The following is a 23,961-nucleotide window of genomic DNA, read 5'->3' on the forward strand; positions in this document are numbered from 1 at the left end:
TATGAGTGGAATGTTATGCCTTTTGGCTTGAAAATGCTCCCCCAGAATTTGAAAAAAATATGAATGACATGTTTAATCGTTTTAGCAATTTTATCATTGTATACATAGATGATATTATCGTATTTTCAAAAACTCTAGAAATGCATTTTCAACATCTAGATTTATTGAAGAAAATTATTATCCAAAATGGCTTGGTTATATCTAAACAAGAAATGCAAATTTTTCAAACAACTGTGAGATTTTAGGGTCATAATATTGAAAGAGGAAAAATTATTCTTATTAAAAAAAGTATTGAATTTTCATCAAAATTTCCTAATATTATAACTGAAAGTTCAGCTTCAGCGATTTTTAGGAAGCCTAAATTATATTTTTCCTTTTATAAAGGATTTAGACAAAGTTACGGCAATACTGTATGATAGACTTAAAAAGAATCCTAAACCATGGACTGAAGATCATACCAGAGCAGTCCAACATATTAAAAACAAGGTTCATAACCTACAATGTCTCACTTTGGCCAATCCCAATTGGAAAAAAATAGTTGAGATGGATGCTTCTGATATTAGTTATGGGGGAATTCTAAAACAAATTTCTCCTATTGAAAAAAGGGAATATCTTGTACAATTTATTCAGGAAAATGGAATCATAGCCAGAAAAATTATGCTACGATAGTTAAAGAAATTTTACCTATAGTAAAAAGTGTTTTAAAATTTAAAGGAGGTTAATGTAATCAAAAGTTTATTATAAAAACTGATTGCCAAGATGCTAAATTTATTATTAGCAAAGATGTAAAACATGATATATGCAAACAGATGTTTGGAAGATGGCAAGCTTTATTAGCCCCATTTGATTTTGAAATATGTTATAAAAAAGGAGCAGATAATAGTCTCCCTGATTTTCTTACTAGAATATTTGATGTAATAAACTCTTCTTACAAGATAATGAGACCATCCTGGAGTTCTTCCTCTAAAATAGGGAGAGGAATAAAACGAGGAAGAACAATGCATACCGGAAACAATAATATGCTTGCTCAATTAGGAAATCAAAGGCTAATAGCCGCAAATATTACAGGAACATCTACTGGAATATCAGGAATTGATGCCAACCATCCAATGTACAGAGAATTGATGGATTTTATACAATCCAAACAAAAAACTCAGCAATCATATTCATCTATAGTTAATGAAGAAGCTATAGAAAATGTCGAAATATATGATAAGATCGAGATAGATGAAATAGTATTCATTTGAGAACAAAGGGATCTACAATGGAGAGATGATCCTTAGCAAATAACGACAACATATTTTGATACGGCATCATTTGTTGTACCTACTTATAAATATAGAATGCATAATGAGATTATACTCTCATCAATGGGGTTTGCTGAATTTGAGCACTTCTACCCATCGAATACCATGAAAATTTATAACTTTTCAAAAAATCATAATAAAAAAGATGGTTACCCCAGAAGAATGGGGAACAAGCACTATGAGGGTAAGAGAATATACTCACCCAGAACAAAAGACTGTAGTTAAATTTAATTACTGGGACTATATTGAAAGCTTTAATAAAGCTTTATTATGCAAAAATGGTAATAGAAATCATTCATGGTTTATTAAAATTTTTTCTAATAATTTTAAACAAAATATACCAAATTGGTTTTGTAAATGGTGGACTTTATACGGTCAAACATTAAATATTCTTCCTGAAGAATACAAAAAATTATATGCTGAATAGATAGATGTTTCATCTAAAGTTATACAATTACAGCAACATGATATATATTTTGAAGGAATATCCTTAATGTATTATTTTAATAGAATTTTCAATTCTTTGGATTATGAATTGGACAAAAGAAGTTCAAGCAGATGAACAGGGATTTCCGTGTTTAAAAAGAAAATTTCGTACAAAATTCTGTAGTAAATTACTCCACACGGATGCATAAGGACAACTTCATGGCATACAAATAATAGACTTAATCATGAATTAAATAGAGAATAATAAAAATCAGACTGACACAATAGTTGGGAAAGAAATTAGTCCTTTCAAACAAATATGCAGAAAAATACAGATGAAAGGAGAAATAATTTCTAGATCTAAATTCTTACTTCATATATGGAAGAATTAAAAAAAGAATTAATAAAACATTTGGGAAAAAATGTTACAGATGATATGTCAGTAACAACTTCTAATGAAGATGAAGAAAATTGCTTAGCAGAAGAATCTCAAATTATAAAAGAGATGGACATAAAAGAATTCCTGCAACAATTTCCAAATCAAGTTAAAGAATCTTCCATCACAAAAGAGTTCAAAGGCAAATGAATAGCAAGGGACTAAAAGAACAGAATCAATTGTTAATATTTTCAAACATTTATAAAGTAGTAGGACCCTATGTCGGTTCAATAATATACTATAATGTAAGAACTTATGTCATAATTTTAAATATTTTCTTAGATCCTTATCTATAAAAGGATCCTTTTTCTATTTTAAAAGTAGGAACAAAGCCACACATCTTTTGCATTCCTCTCTCTACGCTTGTAAATTTCTATTTTTAAGTTAAATAAAATTTAAGCTGTTCTTGCTACCTGCTTTTGAAGATCTACTAAAGGTATAATTTTTATTATTATTATTATTGTTTTTATTTTAATCTAGCCTCGATGTTAGGCTAAACACTTACTGACAAATTAATATAAAAATAGAATATGGACAACATGGAACTTGGACTGTTCCGATGTTTCTAGGGTCAAAATAGTGTAGTCTGACGAGTGGGAAGATCTTGGAGTGTCCGGAGTTCCTTTTAAGGCCCATGTTAAGACATGTGTGAGGCGTTGTTTGGGCTATGTTGGAACCGTAAAAGATCCTTTCATTCTCGGACTACACTAACTCGTAAACAAACCGGTAGTTACATTGATCCGATCCTATCGTATTTGGTTCTAGTCTGTATGGCTGTGCGGACTACCGCCAGCCTTGGAACTTAGCATGTTTGGCTTCAACATAGTTTAAGTAAGACATTACGGACCCCATGACGGTCCATCATATTCATGATGAGTCGTCAGCTGGTCCGTCGTGTTTCACTGTTTCTGTAGAAAATTCATTATAACTTAGCTCTTATATTTATTTTGTTTCATTTTTTCTCATCTTGTTTGATTCTTCACGTACTAATATTGATTCTTTACAGGTACTATCTCTTATGGCACCAAAACAAGATCGAGTTTACACACATGGGCATTCAAATTATGTCGCCCTATCTGCCTGCCTGGTCATAGGCTCTGACGATGAGGATGACCCCGAGTATGCGCCCCCAGAAATTACCACTCCATCACGAGCTGCACGTGCTACAAGAGCTACACCCAAAAAGGTGGCGTCCGGCATAGTCACTGCCTCCCAGTCTGATGAGGAGCGCACACTAACTGGCACACCTTTTGGGTGAGCTACACTGAAGAGGGAACGTTTGACTCCTTAGGAAATTCGTTGTCGGAGGAAGCCTCAGGGTCCGTTGAAGTCCCTACACCCGCCACAGCTGCACTCCCGGCTCACCGACGCGTGCTCTCACCCCGATTGCCTACCATCCTAACCGGTGGTGTGTCGACGGGCAATATCAATTTTATTTAGATGCAAAGTATTTGAATGATAAACGAGTCATGACACGGACCCTTACACTGTAGAGGCGAGTCCTTACGGGTAGTCTCCCCACAATGCCAGAGATCTACAATCTATTCACCAGACACCGACTGGAGTGGACAACGCGTTCTTTGGGCCGTTATAGGGAGAAGTTGGTCTGAGAGTTCTACGACTCTTACGTGACTAGTCTCAGATAACAGATAGATAGGCAGGCTGCCCCCGCAAAACAGACCCTACTTGAGCATGTCCGAGTATGTGGTATTCAGGTAGATATCTCCTTGCCTGCCATCAACAAGTATCAATACAACTAGGATGTTGATGCCAATCGGACCCCTCTCACAGCCTAGTTCGATTTTCGATGGCAAATTTTAAAAGATGGCCAATTCTTGCATGAGCCATCGCATAGATATACCACCAAGAGGTTGATGGCCCTGCAATTGTATGTTGATGGAGAGGGTTCTTATTGGGTAACAGAGCCGAAGGGATACATCCAGAAGGCTAACTTTATCTTCACGGCTAAGTTGTTATGGCTAATTGTCCTCCATTGCCTTTCCCCCACGGCCGCTGATAATATAGTCACTTGGGATCGTGCACTTCTGATGGCGGTGATGATAGCCGGGTTTAGGGTGGACTTCACTTGGATTCTACAGGCGGTCATGCACGAGAGGGCTTTCAAGGTCACAACTACTTACCATTTTCCGTGCATGATATTTTTCCTATGCAGGTCCGCAGGTGTGCCCATCTAGAACATTGATCAGCTCAAGACTTCGCCGGGCACTGTTGATATCGGTCTCATCAGCGATGGGGCCAATGAGTTGGCTCCAGGAAAAGGGCCCCATCAAGAGTTGCCTCTACTTGGTGAAAATCTGGCTGATACGGTAGCACATGCTCGCACAGCTACGCAGTATACTTTTGAAACAACTGACACAACCCTCGTCTAGTCTATACCGGGTAGTAGCAGTGCCCCGAGCTCCTCTCACTCAGCCTCTTTCCCTGCTCTGGTCCCACTTTCTAGGGTCCAGAAAGTAGAGGCACAGATGGCTATACTTTTGCATCACCTCCAGCCTTGGATGCAGAGGTCTAATTCTAGGAGGGTAAAATGGTCTAGCTCACACAGCGGAAGATCGCTGAGGTTCATCAGCGCTTGGATGCTTTTTGAGTTGCTGGTGCTAGACCGGCCATCCCCTCTTGTGGATGTGTCGACCCTTTATGATGCGATTGAGAGTCTTGGAGCGGACATTTATATGATCCTAGAGGCTAGGGTGCTTGAATCTGAGGCCCCTTCTACAGATCCTTCTGAGGACACAGTGATAACGGCCTTATTCGCCACTTCTGAGATTCAACCACCTCCCCCTCGAGAGCATTCCAAGAGGCGTAAGGGTCGAGAGGAGGATTACGCTAGAACATGGAAGAAGGAGGGCTGTGATATGGGGCTGCGAGGACAGCCTCGCTCGCTGATGAGGAGGCCCGTCGGATAAGGGTTGTAGAGTTCGCTGCTGGGGAATCTAGCTCCAGAGATGTGGCTATAGCGGGAGAAACTCCTGATAGTGTTGTTACTGATGAGGAAACTTTTGAGGGTGTCCAGACTACAGAGGTAGTGGGTTTTGGGGAACCGGACTCACCAACTTGCTGATTGTCGGCGCTTTGCCCCCAGGTTTGCTTCACCTACCACTCCTGTATTTCAATTTTTTTTATGCATTAAGGACAATTGCATGTATTTTTATTAGGGGTGGTGTAAATAGAAAGTGAGTTCTATGGTGATGTCTAAGTAGCCCAATTCACTATCCTGTTTTTGGGGTTTTCTTGCATGTGTTAATTTTCCGCAATAGACTGATTATTTTTATTGTTGAACCGACATGTCTATATCTTAAGTACATAATTTAACTCTGAAGCATGATGGCTAAAATGATATCCTGATGAAATAAATATGATGCATGACTAGGCATAGTAATTGATAAATGTGTGTCTCTAAGCATGAAATAAGGATACACCACTGCATGACCCTAAGTCTAAAATTCTAACTAGGTGTCTGATAATCTGGTAGAGTAATGAGATGTCAAGTGAGTGTGAGGAAGATTTGAATAGTCCACTATTTGTACTGAGCTAGAACTTGCCTAGTTAGTCTTGCTACGAGTAACTTGTAATAGAATATTAGGAAATGATCATAGGCCCATGTTCAATGTAACCAATTTTTAGCCTAAATACAAAACCGCATGAAATTAATCCCTCTTTGATCCAAATGATTTGAGCTTAAAATAGACCTTTCTTTTTCACCCCAACTGATATTTTCTGGGAATAATGTGTTGGCCCTGGTCCCTCCTTGGACATGCGCACCTCAGCTTATCCAAACGCATAATTTGAGGGTGGCTAATGCAGTAAAAAACTGTTTCATGGCCCTGACCCAACGTTGGGTATTGTATACTTTAACTCATGGCAAAGCCATGAGTTGAGGGTGGCTATTATGAGGAATTCTCTGGAAAGTGGGGTTGAAAGAACAAAGGGAGAGAATGAACAAAAGTAAAGTGACTCAAGAACCAGTTGAAAGAAAAGTGAAACAAAAAAATTACAATAAATACAGGCAAGAAAAGAAGAGAGTGACTTACAAAAATGAAGAAAGAAGGGAAAATAGCAAGGTGAAAAAAATATGAGATATTGGGCAAAATAAAATGATAAAAAGTCTTATGTTTAGATGATATGTCAAGGAAGGAAAAAAGTTACTAAAGCATACCTTAATATACCCTACCTACTCCTAAGCCTATACAAACTAAGAAAGTCCTATCATGATCGTAAGAGTTGTATAGCGAACTTAAAGTAGTGAAAATAAGGCAAGCTTGTGGCAATATGTATGAATAATTTGTGAATTTGTTCTGAGAGTGAGGGTAATCTTATTATCAAACTGAAATTATTGTGTGAAAAATGAGGATGTTGTTTTAAAGTGAGGACACTAGTTTCAATACAAGACCTCGGTGAGAAATTGAAGAGAAAAGGTCTCAGTGCATGGTGAGTCTCTGTCATGATTTGATTCCACATAATTCAAGCGTAATAGTGATTACATGCATAAACATGATGAAACTGATCGGGATGGATAGCCAAATGATTGCGAAAGCTAAAACATGGATACTATTGTACAAAGATATTGTAGTGAGTCATAGTGCGTCGCTTGAGGACAAACAACGAATTTAAGTTGAGGGTGTTGATATACCATGGTTTCACGATATTTTTAATGCTTTTTCCTTGACTTTAGTGTGTGTCCAAAAGCCTTTTTGTATTGATTTTTATGTAAGTATCTATTTGCAGGAAATCTATCTAAAGATGAATGTGGAAGTTTTTGAGCCAGAAATGCAGAAAAGTTACCACCTACGGGGCCTCTAACGGTTCGTAGAGCTTGCAACGGTCCGTGGGTGGGAACATAGTGAAGCTACTGAAGGAAGATGAGGATGTCTGACCATGTGTGGGATTACGAGAAGCTCATGACGGACTGTTATAGCCACGACGGTCCATCCTGTTTGTTCGTCGTATGATAAGAGAAGTAGTCCCAGTACCCTAATCAAAAGATTATAAATGTTATGGAACAGAGACCCTCGATGGACTGTCATGCCTGTGACGGTCAGTCATACCTATTTGTCGAGGGTAATTAAGAAAGAAGCAGAAGGATCTATAAAGTATAGGATGACGGAGGCCATGATGGCCCGTCGTGACCACGACGGCCCGTCACGTGTCCGTCGACCTAGCAGCGTTTTGACAGATTTTCAGCAAAAAGTCATTCTTTTATTAGATTTTTGTTTTTTTATAAATAGTTCGAAAAACCTCTTTTTTGGGGTTAGACTCTATTATAGTTGTTAGACTGTCATATATTTATATTCTGTTATGTTCGATTCTTTGTTTGTAGGCATTGTTATTGTGTTATACTTTTGAAGAATGTTTATTCCTAGATTAATTTCAATGATTGAGACACTTTTTCTGGAATTGATTGTTGGTGCATTTGTTGATTAATCAAGAGAACTTCATGATTTTATTCTTTCTCATTTAAGTAAGTGCATGATTCTTATATTACATATATGAATATTGTGATAATGGCTATGGATAACTAAACTCCATAACAAGGGTTGTGGGAACCATGAGCGAATAATAAGGTAAATCTAAATAAAATAACAATTCTAGAATGGTATCTAGTGTGTATTGATAATTCTTTCGCTTAGAAGTCTTTTAACGGATGGACAACGTTAGAACTTGCATTAGTGCTACTTGCCGGACGAAGGAGGTAGACAATAGGAAAAGAATTATCAACATTGATTTAGTATATACTATCTAATAGGCTAGCATTGATTGTTTCGTGGTAATAACTTAGTCAAATATCGAATACAATGCTTAATATGAGGTAAATGTAAGGGTTAGTATAAAAATACATGTAGCTGGACCAAGGTGCAGAGTGAAATTTTCTAGATGCCGGACCAAGGTTTTAGAAATACATAACTTGTCACTTTGCATGCAAGATACTAGGAAAGAGTTGTTATAGTTAGATTTATTAAGTTAGGAACCTGTGCAGAACATTTAAACCCTAGTTACTGTTATTAATTTATTAAACTCCAAGGTTTGATTCTGTTAGTTGGTTACATTATTTTAGTTAGTCATCTTATGTAATTTAGAAATAAACCCCCCCCCCCACCCCTTTTTATTGTCTTTTGTTTTCTAAGGAAATAATTAAATAATAATAATAATAGATTGAAGTTAAGTCTGATTATATTCCTCGTGGGAACGATCCCAACCTCATTAGTTGGGTTATTTACTTGATACGACCGCTTATTTGAAAAGTAAGTTTGAACGTATCAATGTTGAGGGCTTGTATAAGACCACTTTAGGTCCAGTGCGCTGTGCTGCAACTTGAGGTGCTCTCGTGTCATGACAAACATTGTAGCAGAGCATAAGGTTGTAGAATGATAATTAGTATTGATGTCTCATTAACAAGTTTTATAAGATCCTTGTTCATAATTGTGAAGCGTTGCACTCATATGAATGAGAGGGGGTATGTGATGCTTAGGAACTTTCACTTCTTTTTATATTCTAGAGTGGTGCCAAAGTGTCTTTATTCTATGTATCCTTTACTTCAAGTCCTTTTATTGTGGATATAGGAAATGGCTGCTAGAGTGGTAACCACAAGAATAGATAAAGAGAAGATTGTGTATGAGGGAGTTCCTTCGGAATATGGATAATTGCTTTGGTTGTGGAAATAGTGGTCACATGGTGAAATAATGTCCGATGATGAAGGATCAAGGGAGTGAGAATAATAAAGCATACGCAAGTGGTCCTAACTCCGTTGCTTATAAGAAGAACCACTTCCATGCTCTCCGATTCCGAGGTTATCAAGAGAGCTCTTTCAATGTTGTTACCGATATGTCGCAAGTATTTTAAATTAATATTTATGCATTGTTAGACCCCACTACCACTTTGTCTTTTGTAACTCCTTTAGTGGGTATGAAATTTTATGTCATCCCCGATATCTTAAAAGAACCCTTTTCGGTTATTACCCCGGTGGGTGACTCTGTTGTAAAAAGAGCCTACAAGAGTTGTCCAATCTCATTTTCTGATAGAGTCACATTGATTTACTTGGTAGAACTTGATATGTTGGATTTTATTGTCATATAAGAGATTTATTGGTTGGATTCTTATTTTGCTTCAATTGATTGTAGAACAAGTGCGTTCAAGTTTAAATTTCCTAAGAAACCCATTTTTGAATGGAATGAGGGAAGTTCTATCAGTAGAGATCAAATTATTTCATGCCTAAAAGCTTCTATGAGGATTTCTAAGGGATGTCTCTACCATTTGGTGAGGGTCAAAGATCTTTGTTTTGAGGCTAATCCTTTAGAGTTAGTCCCAACAATGAAGGATTTTTTCTGGAAGTTATTCCTCATTACTTGCCCAGAATTCCTCCCAAATGTGAAATAGATTTCAACATTGATTTACTGCCGGATACTGTACCCATAAAAATTACTCCTTACAGCATGTCCCCAACCGAGTTGAAAGAAATAAAGGTACAACTAAAAGATTTTCTAGATAAGGGTTTTATTCAACCAAGCATATCTCCATGGTGTGCCCCAGTATTGTTTGTGAAAAAAAATGAGTCACTTATTATGTGTATTGACTATCGTCAATTTAACAAGGTTACCATAGAGGCTAAGTATCTTATCCCTAGAATTCATGATTTGTTTTACCAACTCAAAGTGTGAGTTAGTGTTTGAAGATTGATTTTAGGTTGGGTTATCACCAACTTAGGGTGAGAGGAGTAGACATTCATAAAACGGCTTTCCTAAAATGATATGGTAACTATGAGTTCATAGTCATGTCTTTTGGTTTAACAAATGTCCCAGCGGCTTACATGGACCTTATGAATCAGGTGTTTAGGAATTATCTTGATTCATTTGTGATTGTCTTTATTGATAATATTTTGATAATCTCCAAGAGTGAGGATGATCACATGAGTCACTTGACGATAGCATTGAAAGTCCTCAAGGATCACCAACTTTTCGCAAAATTTAGTAAGTGCGAGTTTTGGCTAAGAGTGGTTGATTTTATTGGTCAAAACATGTAGAGTTTAGGTATTAGAGGTTGATCCTAAGAAAATTGAGACGGTTAATAATTATCTTAGACCTTTAAGTCTCACCAATATTTGATTTTTTTTTGTTTTTCCACGTTTTGTAGGAGATTTGTTGGGGGTTTCTCATCTATTTCTTCTACATTGATGACCCTAACCATAATAAGGTTATGTTTGAGTGGTCTGAAGCTTTTTGGAAAGGCTTCCAAGAATTGAAGGACAAGAATCCTCCGCTCCGGTATTGATCTTACTAGAGGGTACAAAAGGGTTTGTAGTGTATTATGACGATTTTGAGTAGGTTTAGATTGTATCTTTATGCAACATGGTAAGGTGATACCTTATACCTCAAGGCAACTCAACGTTCATGTAAAGAACTATCCGGCCAAAATGATCTTGGAGTAGCAGTCATAGTGTTTGCTTTGAAAAAACATATATATTATGTTTATGGGGTGTATGTAGATGTGTTCACCTATCACAAGAGTCTTGAATATGTGTTTACTCAAAACGTTTTAAATCTCCAGCAAAGAAGGTGGTTAGATCTTGTAAAAGACTATGATATGAAAGTCTTGTACAATCCCAACAAATCCAGTGTTGTTGTGGATGTTTTGAGTCGTACGTCCGTGGTTAGTGTAGCCCATGTAGAAAATGAGAAAAAAAAAGTTAGTCCGTGTTGTGCATAGTTTAGCCCGGTTAGGAGTTCAATTAATAGATTCTTGAAATGGAGGTTTCTTCGTCTAACATAGCTTTGAATCCTTAGTTTTTAATGTGAAATCTAAGCAACACCTTGATCCCATCTTGATGGAGTTCAAACAATCCGTACCTGAGAAATTTGTTGAGCTTTTCTCCAAATGGGAAGATGTGTTACTTAGATGTCAATGTAGTTTCTGTATGCCGTATGTGGATGACCTAAGAATATAAATGTTGAAAGAGTCCATTGGTTCACAATATTCTATTCATTTGGGAGCACCGCGATATACAGTTAGTTGCAGGAGATCTATTAATGAAATTGTTTTAAGAGGGATAGAGCGGAGTTTGTGGACAAATATTCGAATTATAAACAAGTCAAAGTTGAACCTCAAAAGTCGGGTGGCTTGTCTCAAGGTATTTATATTCCCCACTTGGAAGTGGGAGGATGTTAATATGGATTTTATTGTGGGTTTTCCTCACACTTGAAGGAAACATGATTCAATTAGGGTCATTCTTTATAGGATGACCAAATTAGACAATTTTATTCCCGTCAAAGCTACAAATTCGACGGAATATTATGTAAAGTTATTTCTCAATGAGATTATCAAAATACATGGGGTTCCTATGTCTATCATTTCAGAAGGGGCACTCAATTTACTTCTCACTTTTGCAAGGCATTCCAAGATGGACTAGGTACCAAAGTGAAACTAAGTACCATATTCATCCCTAAATAGATAGTCTGATAGAATGAACCATCCAAACCTTATATGTTATGATGAGGGCATATGTCATTGACTTAAAGGGTAATTGGGATGACCATCTATCATTGACTAAGTTTTACTACAATAATATCTACCACTCAAGTGTTTTCATGGCTCCATTTGAGGAAGTTTATGGAAGAAGATGTAGGTCTCCAGTTGGGTGGTGTGAAATGTATGAGCTCTCAGTTATCGATCCCGAGTTTGTGTATGTGGTTGTTGAGAAAGTCAAATTTATTAGAGATAGGTTGAAGACAACCCAATGTTAGAAAAAATCTGATGTCGACAATAGAAAGAGGGACCTTGAATTTTAGATAGCTTATTGGTATACTTGAAGGTATCACCCATAAAATGGGTGATGAGATTTGGCAAAAAGGAGAATCTGGGCCAATATGATATTTGAAACGTTTGGTAAATTTTGCCTATGAATTAAAATTTCTTGTTAAGTTGGGTCCGGTGTTCCATGTCTCAATGCTTAAGAAGTTCATAGTCAACCTCATATCTCTCCTTCCTCTAAAAGTTTTAGCATTTGATGAGAACCTTGCTTATGAATAGGATCCGGTTGAGATTTTTGACCTGCAAGGGAAGAGATTGAGGAACAAATAGGTAGCTGGCATTAAGTTTCAATGGAGGAACCATCTAGTTGGGATTTCTTCATGGGAGGCCTAGGCCTATATGATGTCCCGCTATTCTTATATTTTCCCTCCTGCTTATATTAGAACTTGAGGTATATCGTTTATCTTGAGTTTTTAGTAAATTGCGAGTTATTTGTATTGTATATGTTTTTACCATGATTTTTTATGTAGTGTGAGTTCATGTGACGGAATATGTGCTCCTTAACTTGAAATTTCTCATTAATTATATGATCCTCTTGTTGAAATTGCTTAATTAAAATGATAATTGCATATTTGACTTATGAGGTGAAATTTATAAATATATTTAATTGTATTAAATGAAGTGATATTTTGAATCCATATTGTGATTTTGAACTTGTAATTATGTGGAGACGTTAACTTCTTGTATGAACAGTATATATGATGTATAACATGTATATTTAATATGTAGATGTAGTTCCTACTTCATCATATTTCTTTGATATGCCTTGATTCGGACCTGAAATTTCCTCCTTTAAATCAGTGCGTATGGTGAATTGTGAATTTGAAGTTTTGAACATTGTTTGTATGAATGTTGGTTGGGTTGTTCGTCTATAGTTGCTAACCTAGCTTAGTGCCTTTATTTACATTGGGGGACGAATGTTCCCACGGGGAAGATAATGTAATACCCGAAAAATCTAATGACCTAAGCTAGAGACTTACATGATGTATATGACATGCTAAAATTACACCTCCCTAAAGAAGTATAAGCGTTTGTAATCAAGTAAAGAACCCAACTAGTAGGTTAGGGTCGATCTCACGAGGAAAATGGTTTAGACTTAACTTCAATATACAATTATGTCTATTTACGCATTTTTTTCCTGAAACCAGGTAATTAAAGGAAGGTTTTTGTGAAACAAGTTTCGTAAACACTTCTAAGTTAACCAGTTAACGAAAGAAAAAAGATGAGTTTTTATCATGTTTTGAGACAATAACCGTATCCCAAAAAAAAAATGATTCTTCCATAGTGTTTTGCATGTAATGTGGTTAGTTATGTATCTCTAAATCCTTGGTCCGATATCTAGAGAATTTCACCCTGTTCCTTAGTATGGCTACATGTGTATAAGCTACAAACTCTTACCTTTTCTTCATATTAGACATCATAATTGATGTATGACTTAGTTATTACTTTACACCAATCGACACTAGCCTATTAGATAGTATCACACTAAATCTAAGTTGAAAATTTTTCTCCTATTACTACTTCCTTTGCCCGGCAACTCGCAACAAGACGATTTCTAACGTTGGCCACCGTTAAAATACTTCTAAGCGAAAGCATCATCAATACATGCAAGAACCTATTTGAGAATTTCTAATTTCTAGGTTTACTTTGTTAATTATCTATGGTTCCGATAATCCTAGTTGTGTATTTAGTTACCCATGCAAGCAAGATCACAGTTGATAATTTTTAAGGATGAAATCATGAACTTACTTCAACAATAAGAATAAACCCAGAAAATCAACTTGAAATTGCAAGATAGATCTTCAAAAATCCAAATCCGGAAATTGAATTATTGTCAAAGTTTGCAAAAACCAATCTCCAAACAAAACAAGAACAATACTAACAATGTCTAACCCCTGTAATAAGTTTTTAAACCCGATTCATGGAAAACATTGTTCTAAATTAAAAGGAATTGAAATAAGAAAAGTTTGTCAAAAAACGCGGCTTCGATGGAAGGACTGTCCGTCGACACTCTCATTTAGTCCATACTTAGAATATTTTGGTATCCTTGATTTCACCTTCTTTGAATCAATCGATTGCCCAACAACAGGGTCTGTCGATGAACCTACAATCCGTCGATGCCTTACATTACTCCATTCTTACAATTTTTTAAACTTCGGGTTCTGGAACAATATCTTATCAAATCAATTGTCTTCCTATACGGCGGGTCGATCAAATGAAAGAGCGTCGATCCCTCTGTAGTTCCACACTTGGCAAGATTTCCCTTAGTTTCTCCATAAGTCTGAATTGCAATTTATAATCACCACCTATCGACCGTCAATTGAACGACGGGCCATTAATGGTCTTCGTAGGTTGTCTTTCTGCACTATTTTCCAGCCGCTTTATAAATTTTTATTCTTGATATCTTTCCTGCAAAACAAACATAGAGACATGTTAAAAATACTACAAAAAGTCTCTAGATACACACAACTCTTATGTGAAGAGCATTAAAAGCACCGTGAAACCACGGTACATCAACACCTCTTCCTCAATTGGTTGTTTGTCCGAAATTGACGGACTATGACTAAAAACCACACTTATGTAGAAGTATACTCTTTTAAGATTTCTCAATCACATGGCTATAAATCCCGAATCTTTGTTTGATTTAGTGCATTCTCACGCTCTCAGGTTTGACAAGCTAACTCGTATGGATCACACCATGACACAAACTCACCATGCACAAACAATTCTACATTTTTGCCTCTCACCAAGGAACCAACTATCCGACATTGGAACTAGTGTCCTCACTTTTATAGAAATCCTCATTTTTCACACAATGATTTTAATTTTGGGTACAAGTATCTTTATTCAACATTCATGCTTAAAAACAAGTTCATACATAGTATGTAATTGTCTCCATAGAATTTCCCTTATTTTTACTGCTTAAGTTCACCGTATTAGACTCTAGGATCACGATAGAAATTTCTTGTCTTGTAACGTCTGTTCAGGGTTAGGTAAGGTACATATGGGTAAATTTCTGTGACTTTTAGCGCTCCTTGATATTACTGCTAAGCTTCTTCCCTCTTTCCATTGTCTTTTTTACGCCCTACTTTTTTTACTCTTTTCCTAGCTCCTTTGTTTTGGATATGACTCTTAATTCGTTTGTCCAAAATTTTATTTTCAAACTCTTTTATTTTTTTTCTTTTACTTTTATTTTCCATTTTATTCAATTGATAATTTTTTTTCAATATTCAATTCTTTTCATACCCATTTACGGGTTCTTTCTCATAATAACTACCCTCAACTTATGGCTTTTTCATGAGATGAGGTACATACTACCCGAGGTTGGATCAGGGACAAGACGAGGTCATTTTTTTTATTATCCATACTTAAGTCGAGTTGCACATGTCCAAGGAGGGACTGTGGCCAAAACATTAAAGTTTTGGAAGGTGAGTTGGTGGTAAAAAAATAGGTCATTCATAGGCTGAACATATTTGGGTAAAAAGGGATAAAACTTTGATTATATAAACTTCATTTAAGCTAGATATTTTCTAATTCGAACAAGGGCCTAAGATCCTATCGTAGTCTTCTAATACAGATTCCCTTTGCATGACTAATTGGGAAAGTTCTAGCTAAGTACAACCTGTTGAACAATCCAAACTCCTCATGCTCTCCTGACAACTCATTACATTATCAAATTGCCATATTTCCCAGTTTTGTGTTAGTTGAGGTTCATGCAGATGGTGCCTACTATGTAATGCTTAGAGCCAACAGATTCAACTCATTTTCACCTATTCATGCAAGCACTTTCTATTATGGGATATCATGTAATTTAAGCCATCAATCTTCATCTTTCATGTCTTTATACTTTGTACAAATAATGAAACGCCGGTTCAACAGAAAATTAACCAGTCTTTCCAGGAAAAAGAGCACATTCAAGAAAAACCCAAAAGAGGATTGTGAGTTGGGTTGCTCAGACTTCACCCTAACATTCAATTCTAATTTACCACACCCCCAAAAAAAAGATCGTGCCATTGTCCCTAATTCATTGAAAAATAATATAAGTACTGGGTGGTAGGTGAAGCAAACGTGACACTCAAAGCACCGATGATCTCTCAACAAGTGGGTGTGTACGATTTCCTGGAACACGCAATAATAGTACTTGGGTCACCCTCAGTGGTTCCCACATAAATCTACGCACCATCACTAGTCTCTTCTCACTGATCAATAGTATGGAACTAGACTCCCAATAATCATCTCTAGTGCAATAATCTAGCAAGCTTCCTAATCAGCCAACGAAGCCCTCCTAGCAGCTTCGAGGTCCGCCCTCTCTTTCTTCCTAGCACGTGCATCAAGTCTTGCATCAGTAGTGCTGCTAGAATGATGCCTTTTGGCATGACCACATGGCTCAGACTGTCGCTCAGCAAAAGGCTTAAACAAAAGGTGAAGCATTGTTTTCTCTGCTATCCCGATAGGAACACTCTCTAACGCTCTCCTCTTCATCTCTATAATGGCGTCAATACAACTCGCAAACTAGCCACCGCATTTTGAAGAGTACTGAGGTATATGTTTGGGGTTTGTCGTGCTAGCACCCATAGATGAAAGGGGTCAAGGCGCTGATGGACCACCTGAATTTTCTACTTAGTCTAGTGGGCTACCCTTTTCCCTTTTTGGTCCTCAATCTCTGCAATGGATTTTTGTATCAAACCCTTTCCTATCCATGTAAGGATATTATCAGCATTTGTCGGCAATAGACGGTATCGAAAAACAACTAGAAAAACATAGCTCTTAAGGTGAGAGTGACCTTCTTAATCTACCCTCGAGAGTCTAACACCAATTTGCACTCTCACCCTTAATTTCTAAATGCTAGGCTAGCCATTTATTTATAGTCTCTCGCTGCTTAGGTGTCCTTTAAAATGCACCACCTTTTACATTCTCCCACCGGTAGTCAAATTTTGGAGTCATGGGGGCCCACTGTATCTCTGTGTTAAGTCCATATAGGAATAGTCAGAGATTTTCCTGCCAGATGTCCACCTAGAAGCCCCGAACTAGCACAGAGGGGAGTGGGTCTGTTTTGGCAGGGCTCACCCGCCTATCGATAGAACCTCAAAGAGTAGCCATATAGGAAATGTAGAAGTCCTTGACCATATCCTCACAATAGGTACCCATACTCCGAGCCATCCACTCTAACTTGTGCCGGGTATACAATCTGTGCACCTTGGAGATAGTGTGCAATCTCTCTGTAAGAACCTGCCACTCTACTATCACCAACCCAGTCATCACACCCTTCTTATTAAACATCTTTGCGTCTTTGTATACCGGGTGCTGCCCATCAATGCACCACCTATTTGGTTCTTCAGCAAAGGTTGCGTGCTAATCTTCTTGGGGTGAAGGTGCAGACTCTAAGTTATCAAACCCATCATGTTAGGCTTAGTGGTAATGATTGTCGAACCTCGTGGCTTCTTGAGAGGCATAACCAGAGGTAGTGGTTGCATCTGACCCTGAATATTGGGAGACCCTAGTGCAGAAGTAGATTCGAAGCCTGATGCCGCTTTAAAGCAAAAGGCAGCCCCGGAAGGTGAACCGGTCAGCGTACTCTCCTCATCAAACTAGGAGGCGATGACTTAACCGGGAACCACATTATAAGATTTACCCCTAGTAACTTGTGCAACTAGTGTTGGTGTAGCGACACCTAGAGAAACATATGAAGAATCTTGTTCATTGTCGGAGGTTTCAACCATCCGATGTGACGGGGCAACTGACTTGGGTTTGCCCCGTTTGATGCAGACCAAATACTTATTGGGAGTCATATGAACTGATAAAGCAGTTTTAGTCTCGACACAACATTACTACTCATTCAAAACAAACAAAGTAATTTTTGTCTGTCGCTGGAAACTTAGAATTATCTAACTTAATAAAAAATTGTAGACCTCTTAGGTCAAAACGATGGACGTAGAGAATGGATTATCGATCTATCAACAAACTGTAGTCCACTTTCGTCGTAGTCCACTTTCATCGTATAACACATAGAATAATTTTTGAGATTTGTGAAAATAGGTTCTATGAAGGAAATGATGGACGTGTAGAATGATCCTTCGATCAATCGACGGATCGTAGTCCACTTCTGTCATTTGAGACATCAACAATTTAAGCGTGGGTCCAATAAATAGATCGATGGTCCATTGACGGTGTCTAGTATAGTGTGCTGAGACAGACTTCAAACCTTTTTTCAAGATCGACTTTATGGATAATTTTTGACACACACAAGTGTAGAGAAGCAATATAACACCAAAAGAAAGTATTCGTCATTCTTGGAGTTTTGGTTGCACATAATTTGTATTCTAATTCATCAACACAATAAAACCCTAAGTCAGAATTTCTAAAAATACAGAGAAAGTCACATTATTGGCAGACTAATAAGTGACACAACTACATTATTTAATCAAGAGGGATTTAATGCACGAGTAATTAGAATGCAAGATCAATTAATTTTGTCCCTCAGTCGAGACCCACGTTAGAATTTTTGTTAAACAACTGTGAACGATAATACAAACTATAAAGGAAATGGAACTAAGTTCAGTGCATAGTTTTGTGGTTGTCATATTAACTTTGAAACAGTATCCTACGTGCCAAACTTTTATCACCGGCCAAAGAACAATGCAAAAACATGAGAATAGGGGAAGAGAGTGTTTGGGGAATTTCAGTAATTCACAATCTGGATTGATATGGAAGATGAGAGTGTAATGGGTGGTAAAAAAGAAAGGAAAGAACGGAACAAAAAGGGTTGAAAAAAAATTTGAAGGTGGGAATGACAATGAACCGTTATGTCCTTTAATATTATCGGCCGGGTCAGGTTGGGTCACTGGCATTTTGGATCTACAAAACCCTGTTGACCGATACACTTATTTTCATGTGGAATTTGAAAATATTAAGACATACCTGGGATCTACAGATACTATTGATGGTCTGTCGATTGAATGACGGCCCATCGATGGGGTCCGTAGACCTATGCACTATATCATTTCTGCAGATCTTTATTTTGGTCCCTGCACATGTAACACCCGCTATGCCATTCTTTTTGTGTCTTTCTAGATAGTTTTAAAAATTGACCCTAATCTTATCTGTAGCAAAAATTCACAGAAGCAAGAATTATATAAGATTAAAAAAAATGAAACAAGAAAATATGACTATTCCTTCAAAGAAAATAAAACATATCATTTCTGGAGGATACAACTTAGGTTTGCTCGCAATAAGCGCTTCATTTAACGTCGTTGCACGATGCAGGCTCCTTGATTAATTAGACTTCATCAAAATGATAGGCCTCAACCACTTCATGGGCACTCTCTGAATCCCTCATGTAGATATTAAACATTTTCCCATTGACTGTGAACTTTAAAACTTCTCCAACTCAACCGCTCTGTGTGTAAACACTTTAGTGATGACGAATTTCCCTATCCACTTGGACTTGAGTTTTACAAGAAATAATCATATTCTAGAATTTAATGGAAGCACCAAATAACCAACTGTAAATTCTCGCTTTTCAATGCTTTGGTCGTTGTACTTCTTTATCTTCTCTCTGCAGATGGATGAACTTTCATTGGTTGTGAGGCAAAAATCATCAAGGTCATTCAACCCATTTAAAAAATTTCCGTTGCTTCATTCCAATCCATCTTCAGTTTATTCATTGCTATAATGCTATGTGCTCTAACTCACCTGTCAACTAAAGGGCCTTACAGTATACAAGTTGGTATGGAGACATAGTAATGGGAGTCTTGTATTCAATCTAGTAGGCCCAAAGAGCACCATCAAGCCTCTTTGACCAATCTGTTCTATTAGCATTCACCATTTTTGCCAGAATTTGCTTTATCTCTCGATTGGACACCTCAACTTGCCAACTAGTATTTGCATGATATGAAGTAGCCATATGATGGCGAACCCCATATTTATCCAATATACCTTTGAACAACTTATTACAAAAGTGAGAGCTACCATAACTAATAATGGCCCAAGGTTTCCAAATTTGGAGAATAGTATTCTTTTTCAAGAAAATGGTGACACTCTTTCGTTCATTGTTAGCAACACATTGTCAACCGTCACAAGTATGTACTTCAACCTATGAGAACTCATAAACGGGACCATAAAACCAATGCACCATACATCAAGTAACTTAATCACCAGAATAGGATTTAACAGGAGTTCTTGCCTCTTCGAATTCCTCCATATAGTTGGCACAGATCGCATGATTTGGCAAACTTTTGAGAATATTGATGAATGGTTGGCCAATAATACCTACATTGAAAAATCTTATGCGCAGCCTGGACACCACTGTGTGCCCACCGACAGGAAAAGAGTGACATGCCTCAAAAAGACTCAACATCTAAACTTCTGGTACAAAACGATGAATAATCCCATCGGAACAACTCTGGTATAAGTAAGGCTCTTCCCGTATTTTTTTTACATCATACACAAACTTCTTTATCTGATGGAAAGACAAGTCGGAAGAAACTATATAACTAGCCATACGATTTGCAAAATCTGCCAACCATGGGATCTAATTTTGAGAAGCAGCCAATACATGATGATCGAGGAATGCATTATAAATTTCGGCATTTTTCTCCCACTTCAAAGACAAATTTATCCTCTAACCTAGACAAGTGATCAACAACTTGCTTCTTAGTCCCCTTTCTGTCTTTTACTTTGAAATCAAAACTTGCAGTAATAGCACCCATCTAATCAACCTTGGCTTTGCATCCTTCTTCTCCATCAAATACCTCAATGCGGAGTGGTCTGTATGAACTATGAACCTCATACCGAGCAATTAAGAGTTAAATTTTGAAAGACAACACCACCACAAGAAGCTCTTGTTCAGTTAACATGTATTTTCTTTAGCTTCATTCACCGCTTTACTTGCATAGTAAATGGGGTGAAGGATTTTATCGCTTCTCTATCCCAATAACACACCAAGAGCAACCCCACTAGCATCACACATAACCTACAATGGTTTACTCCAATCTGGGGAAATAATTATGGGCGCAGACACCTACTTGTTCTTTAATTCTTCAAATGATTTCAGACAGGATTTATCAAAATAGATCTTACATTTCTTCTCGGTTAGGTTGCATAAAGGATGTGCAGTTTTCTAGAAATCCTTAATAAACCTCTAGTAAGAAAAATCGCATGTCCAAGAAAAATGCTACACCTGTTACAAAAGTGGGTGGAGGAAGTCAATCTATAACTTCGACTTTAGCTCGATCATCCTATATCACCTTCTTCGGTGTGAGATGTCAAGACACTATGCCTTCTTTTAACATAAAGTGAACTTTTCCCAATTAAGCACAAGATTGTAATCCTCATATCTTTTGAGTACCGCAGCCAAATGACTCAAACACCGATCAAAGGAGTCTCCAGAAACCAAAAAATCATCCATGAACACCTCAATAGTGTCCACAACCATATCAAAGAATATTGACATCATTCATCGCTGAAATATGGACGGTGCATTACATAACCCAAACACCATCCTTTTGAATGCGAATGTCGCAAAGGTAAATGAAAAGTGCTCTTATCTTAATCCTCAAGGGCAATAGAGATTTGTTTGTAACCTGAATGTCCATCAATAAAATAATACCACTATTTCCATACGAGTCTTTCTAACATCTGATCCATAAATGGCATGGGGAAATGGTCCTTCTCAGTCTACACATTCAATTTTCGATAATCCATATAAACAGTCTGTCTGTTCACAGGCCGCATTGGAACAACCTCGTTCCTCTTATTAGGCACCACAGTTACCTACCCTTTTTAGGCACACACTGAACAGAGCATATCCAACTACTGTCTGCGATATGATAAATGACTTCGACATCGAACTAGTTGATGTTATTCTTTTTCCCGATCTCTTGCATAGTTTGATTCAACCTTCTTTGGTGCTCAATAGTTGATTTTTCATCGGGCATGAGTTCGAACTTGTGTGAACAAATACAAGGAGGAATCCCAACAATGTTTGCAGTAGTCCAACAAAACCTTCACTAAACCCTCTACTTGTTACCCATTTAAATCTGCTGCAATAATCACCAACAAAGTGTCATCTTTCCCCAAGAACACAAACCTCAGATGGCCTACTCAATATATTGTTTTGCGGGTGGAGGTTCCTGATGCTTCATATCTAAATCCAATTTCTTTGGTTTTTACCAATATTCATTTCATTAAAGTGCAGCCTCTAAAGACCCATACTCTTCAATACAATCACTTCGAAATTCATGACTACTGCCTCTAGTGCCTCAACACCTCGTCGTTAGTTATTTGTTCTTTAGATATAATCTCAACCTTGTAGGATATAACAAATACCATTTAGAGCTCACCACTCTGCTTCATGGACCTACATATGCTGAAAGTTGTTTCTTCATTTTTCAACCTAAACTTCATCTTCCCCTTTTCCTTATCAGCCAATGCAGGCCCTGTGGCAATGAATAGCCTCCCAATAGTAATGGGAACCTCACAATAAAACTCACAGTCATGAATCACAAAATTGGCCAGAAATATAAATGACTCCACTTTCAGAAGCACATCATGTAATATACAAATTGGCCTCTTTACTGTTTGATAGACCATCGATAACCGCATCGTAGTAGTATTTGGATCAAATATGAGGCTTATGCTTGCACCAAGATCACATAGTGCTTTAGCAAAGTGTAGCAACCCGATTGTACGTGGGATGGTGAAAGCACCATGATGTTTCTTTTCCTGCATAAGACACCTTGTAGCAATAACACTATAATACTACATTCCCTCATCATCCCAAAAACTTGCCGATCTCTTCTTTGTCACCATATCCTTCATAAACTTAGTATAACCTGGAATTTGTTTCATGTCTTATATCAAAGGGACGTTGATGGAAAGTTGTATCGCCGGTATTTACCATTCTCAGTTTCCTTCACTAATATTTGAGGGAATGGTAGTGGAGGTCTAGGAAAGGGGACTAATTACTAAGACACCTCTTTTTCTTAAACCCTATCGTCCACCAATTCTCCACTAGTTTCTACTACCTCTTTGACTTTCTCATATCATATTCTACCATAGACGGCATCGGTAGATCAATAGTTTGCTTACCCGCAAGAGTAGTGACTGTCGTGCAACACCCACAGTTTTTGGGATTCTTTATGGTTCTTCTAGGAATAGTGCAAGGTTGGCATTGATTGTAATAGTAGATAATTGAGCCATCTGTAACTCAAATTGCGTAATTGCAACAGCATGTGCATCAACGTTTTGCAAAATGATGGCTAAGTCACTCCACATCACCTTGGCATGCTCATCCCTAGTATCTAATCTCCTCATTATCTTCTGTAACATATTCTCTACTCGTGACATACTACCTCTACCATCAATTAGAACAACTTCTTGATTCTGAATTGGGACATAGGGCTCACACCAATAATTCCTATTTCCATTGTTACCCTAGAGGAAGTTGTCGTTGCGGTTTTAATTTCCATCTCAATCATATTGAACTTATTTATTGTAGTTACCATAGTTTTGACATTGATTTCCTTGACCTTGACGCCAATTCTCCTAATTGGAGCCTTGATTATTTGGTCGAAAATCCCCCGTTTAAACATTCACCGCATCTAGTGGTTTTTTTATATCTTGAAATGCACAAGTTTTCCTCCCAGTATAAGGCTTTTTAGTGCTCAAAGCCTTGTTGTTGCAAGATATGTTCTCCATCTTTTGTACGATCTCTACATATTTGATTTTTTCATAGAAACCCCACTCAATAGTATCGAGAACTGCTTTATTATTTTCATCTTGACCTCTATAGAAGTACTCTTTGAATGAATCATTTTCACTACAGTGGTTTGGGACGCCTCTAATAAATGCAATAAATCAGTCCCTAGAACTACTCATGGGATCTCCAGGTAGTACGACAAAGTTGTTCACTTTATCTTTGTGGTTGAGCTTCTTCGACACTAGGTAATATATTTTTAAGAAAAAAATATCTGA

General features: G+C 37.3%; 1 protein-coding gene across 1 annotated transcript; it reads right to left on the minus strand.

Annotated features, from left to right (window-relative positions):
- Positions 1-22,317: 22,317 nt before the first annotated feature.
- LOC138339454 (uncharacterized) lies at positions 22,318-23,685 on the minus strand. The gene is made up of 2 exons (XM_069291052.1): positions 23,584-23,685; positions 22,318-22,710 (listed from the first exon to the last, which is right to left on the minus strand). The coding sequence occupies exons 1-2, from the start codon at positions 23,683-23,685 to the stop codon at positions 22,318-22,320; spliced, it is 495 nt and encodes a 164-aa protein (XP_069147153.1).
- Between the last annotated feature and the right edge of the window lie 276 nt (positions 23,686-23,961).

Source organism: Solanum lycopersicum, chromosome 11, assembly GCF_036512215.1.
Source record: "Solanum lycopersicum chromosome 11, SLM_r2.1".
Classification (NCBI taxonomy): domain Eukaryota; kingdom Viridiplantae; phylum Streptophyta; class Magnoliopsida; order Solanales; family Solanaceae; genus Solanum; species Solanum lycopersicum.

Excerpts from the sequence above, each read along its gene's own strand:
- LOC138339454 (XM_069291052.1), bottom strand. The coding sequence starts at position 23,685 with ATGGAGAACATATCTTGCAACAACAAGGCTTTGAGCACTAAAAAGCCT. Across the intron at positions 22,711-23,583 it reads TAAAAAAACCACTAGATGCG|GAAAAGAAACATCATGGTGC; the intron begins GTGAATGTTTAA and ends TGTCTTATGCAG.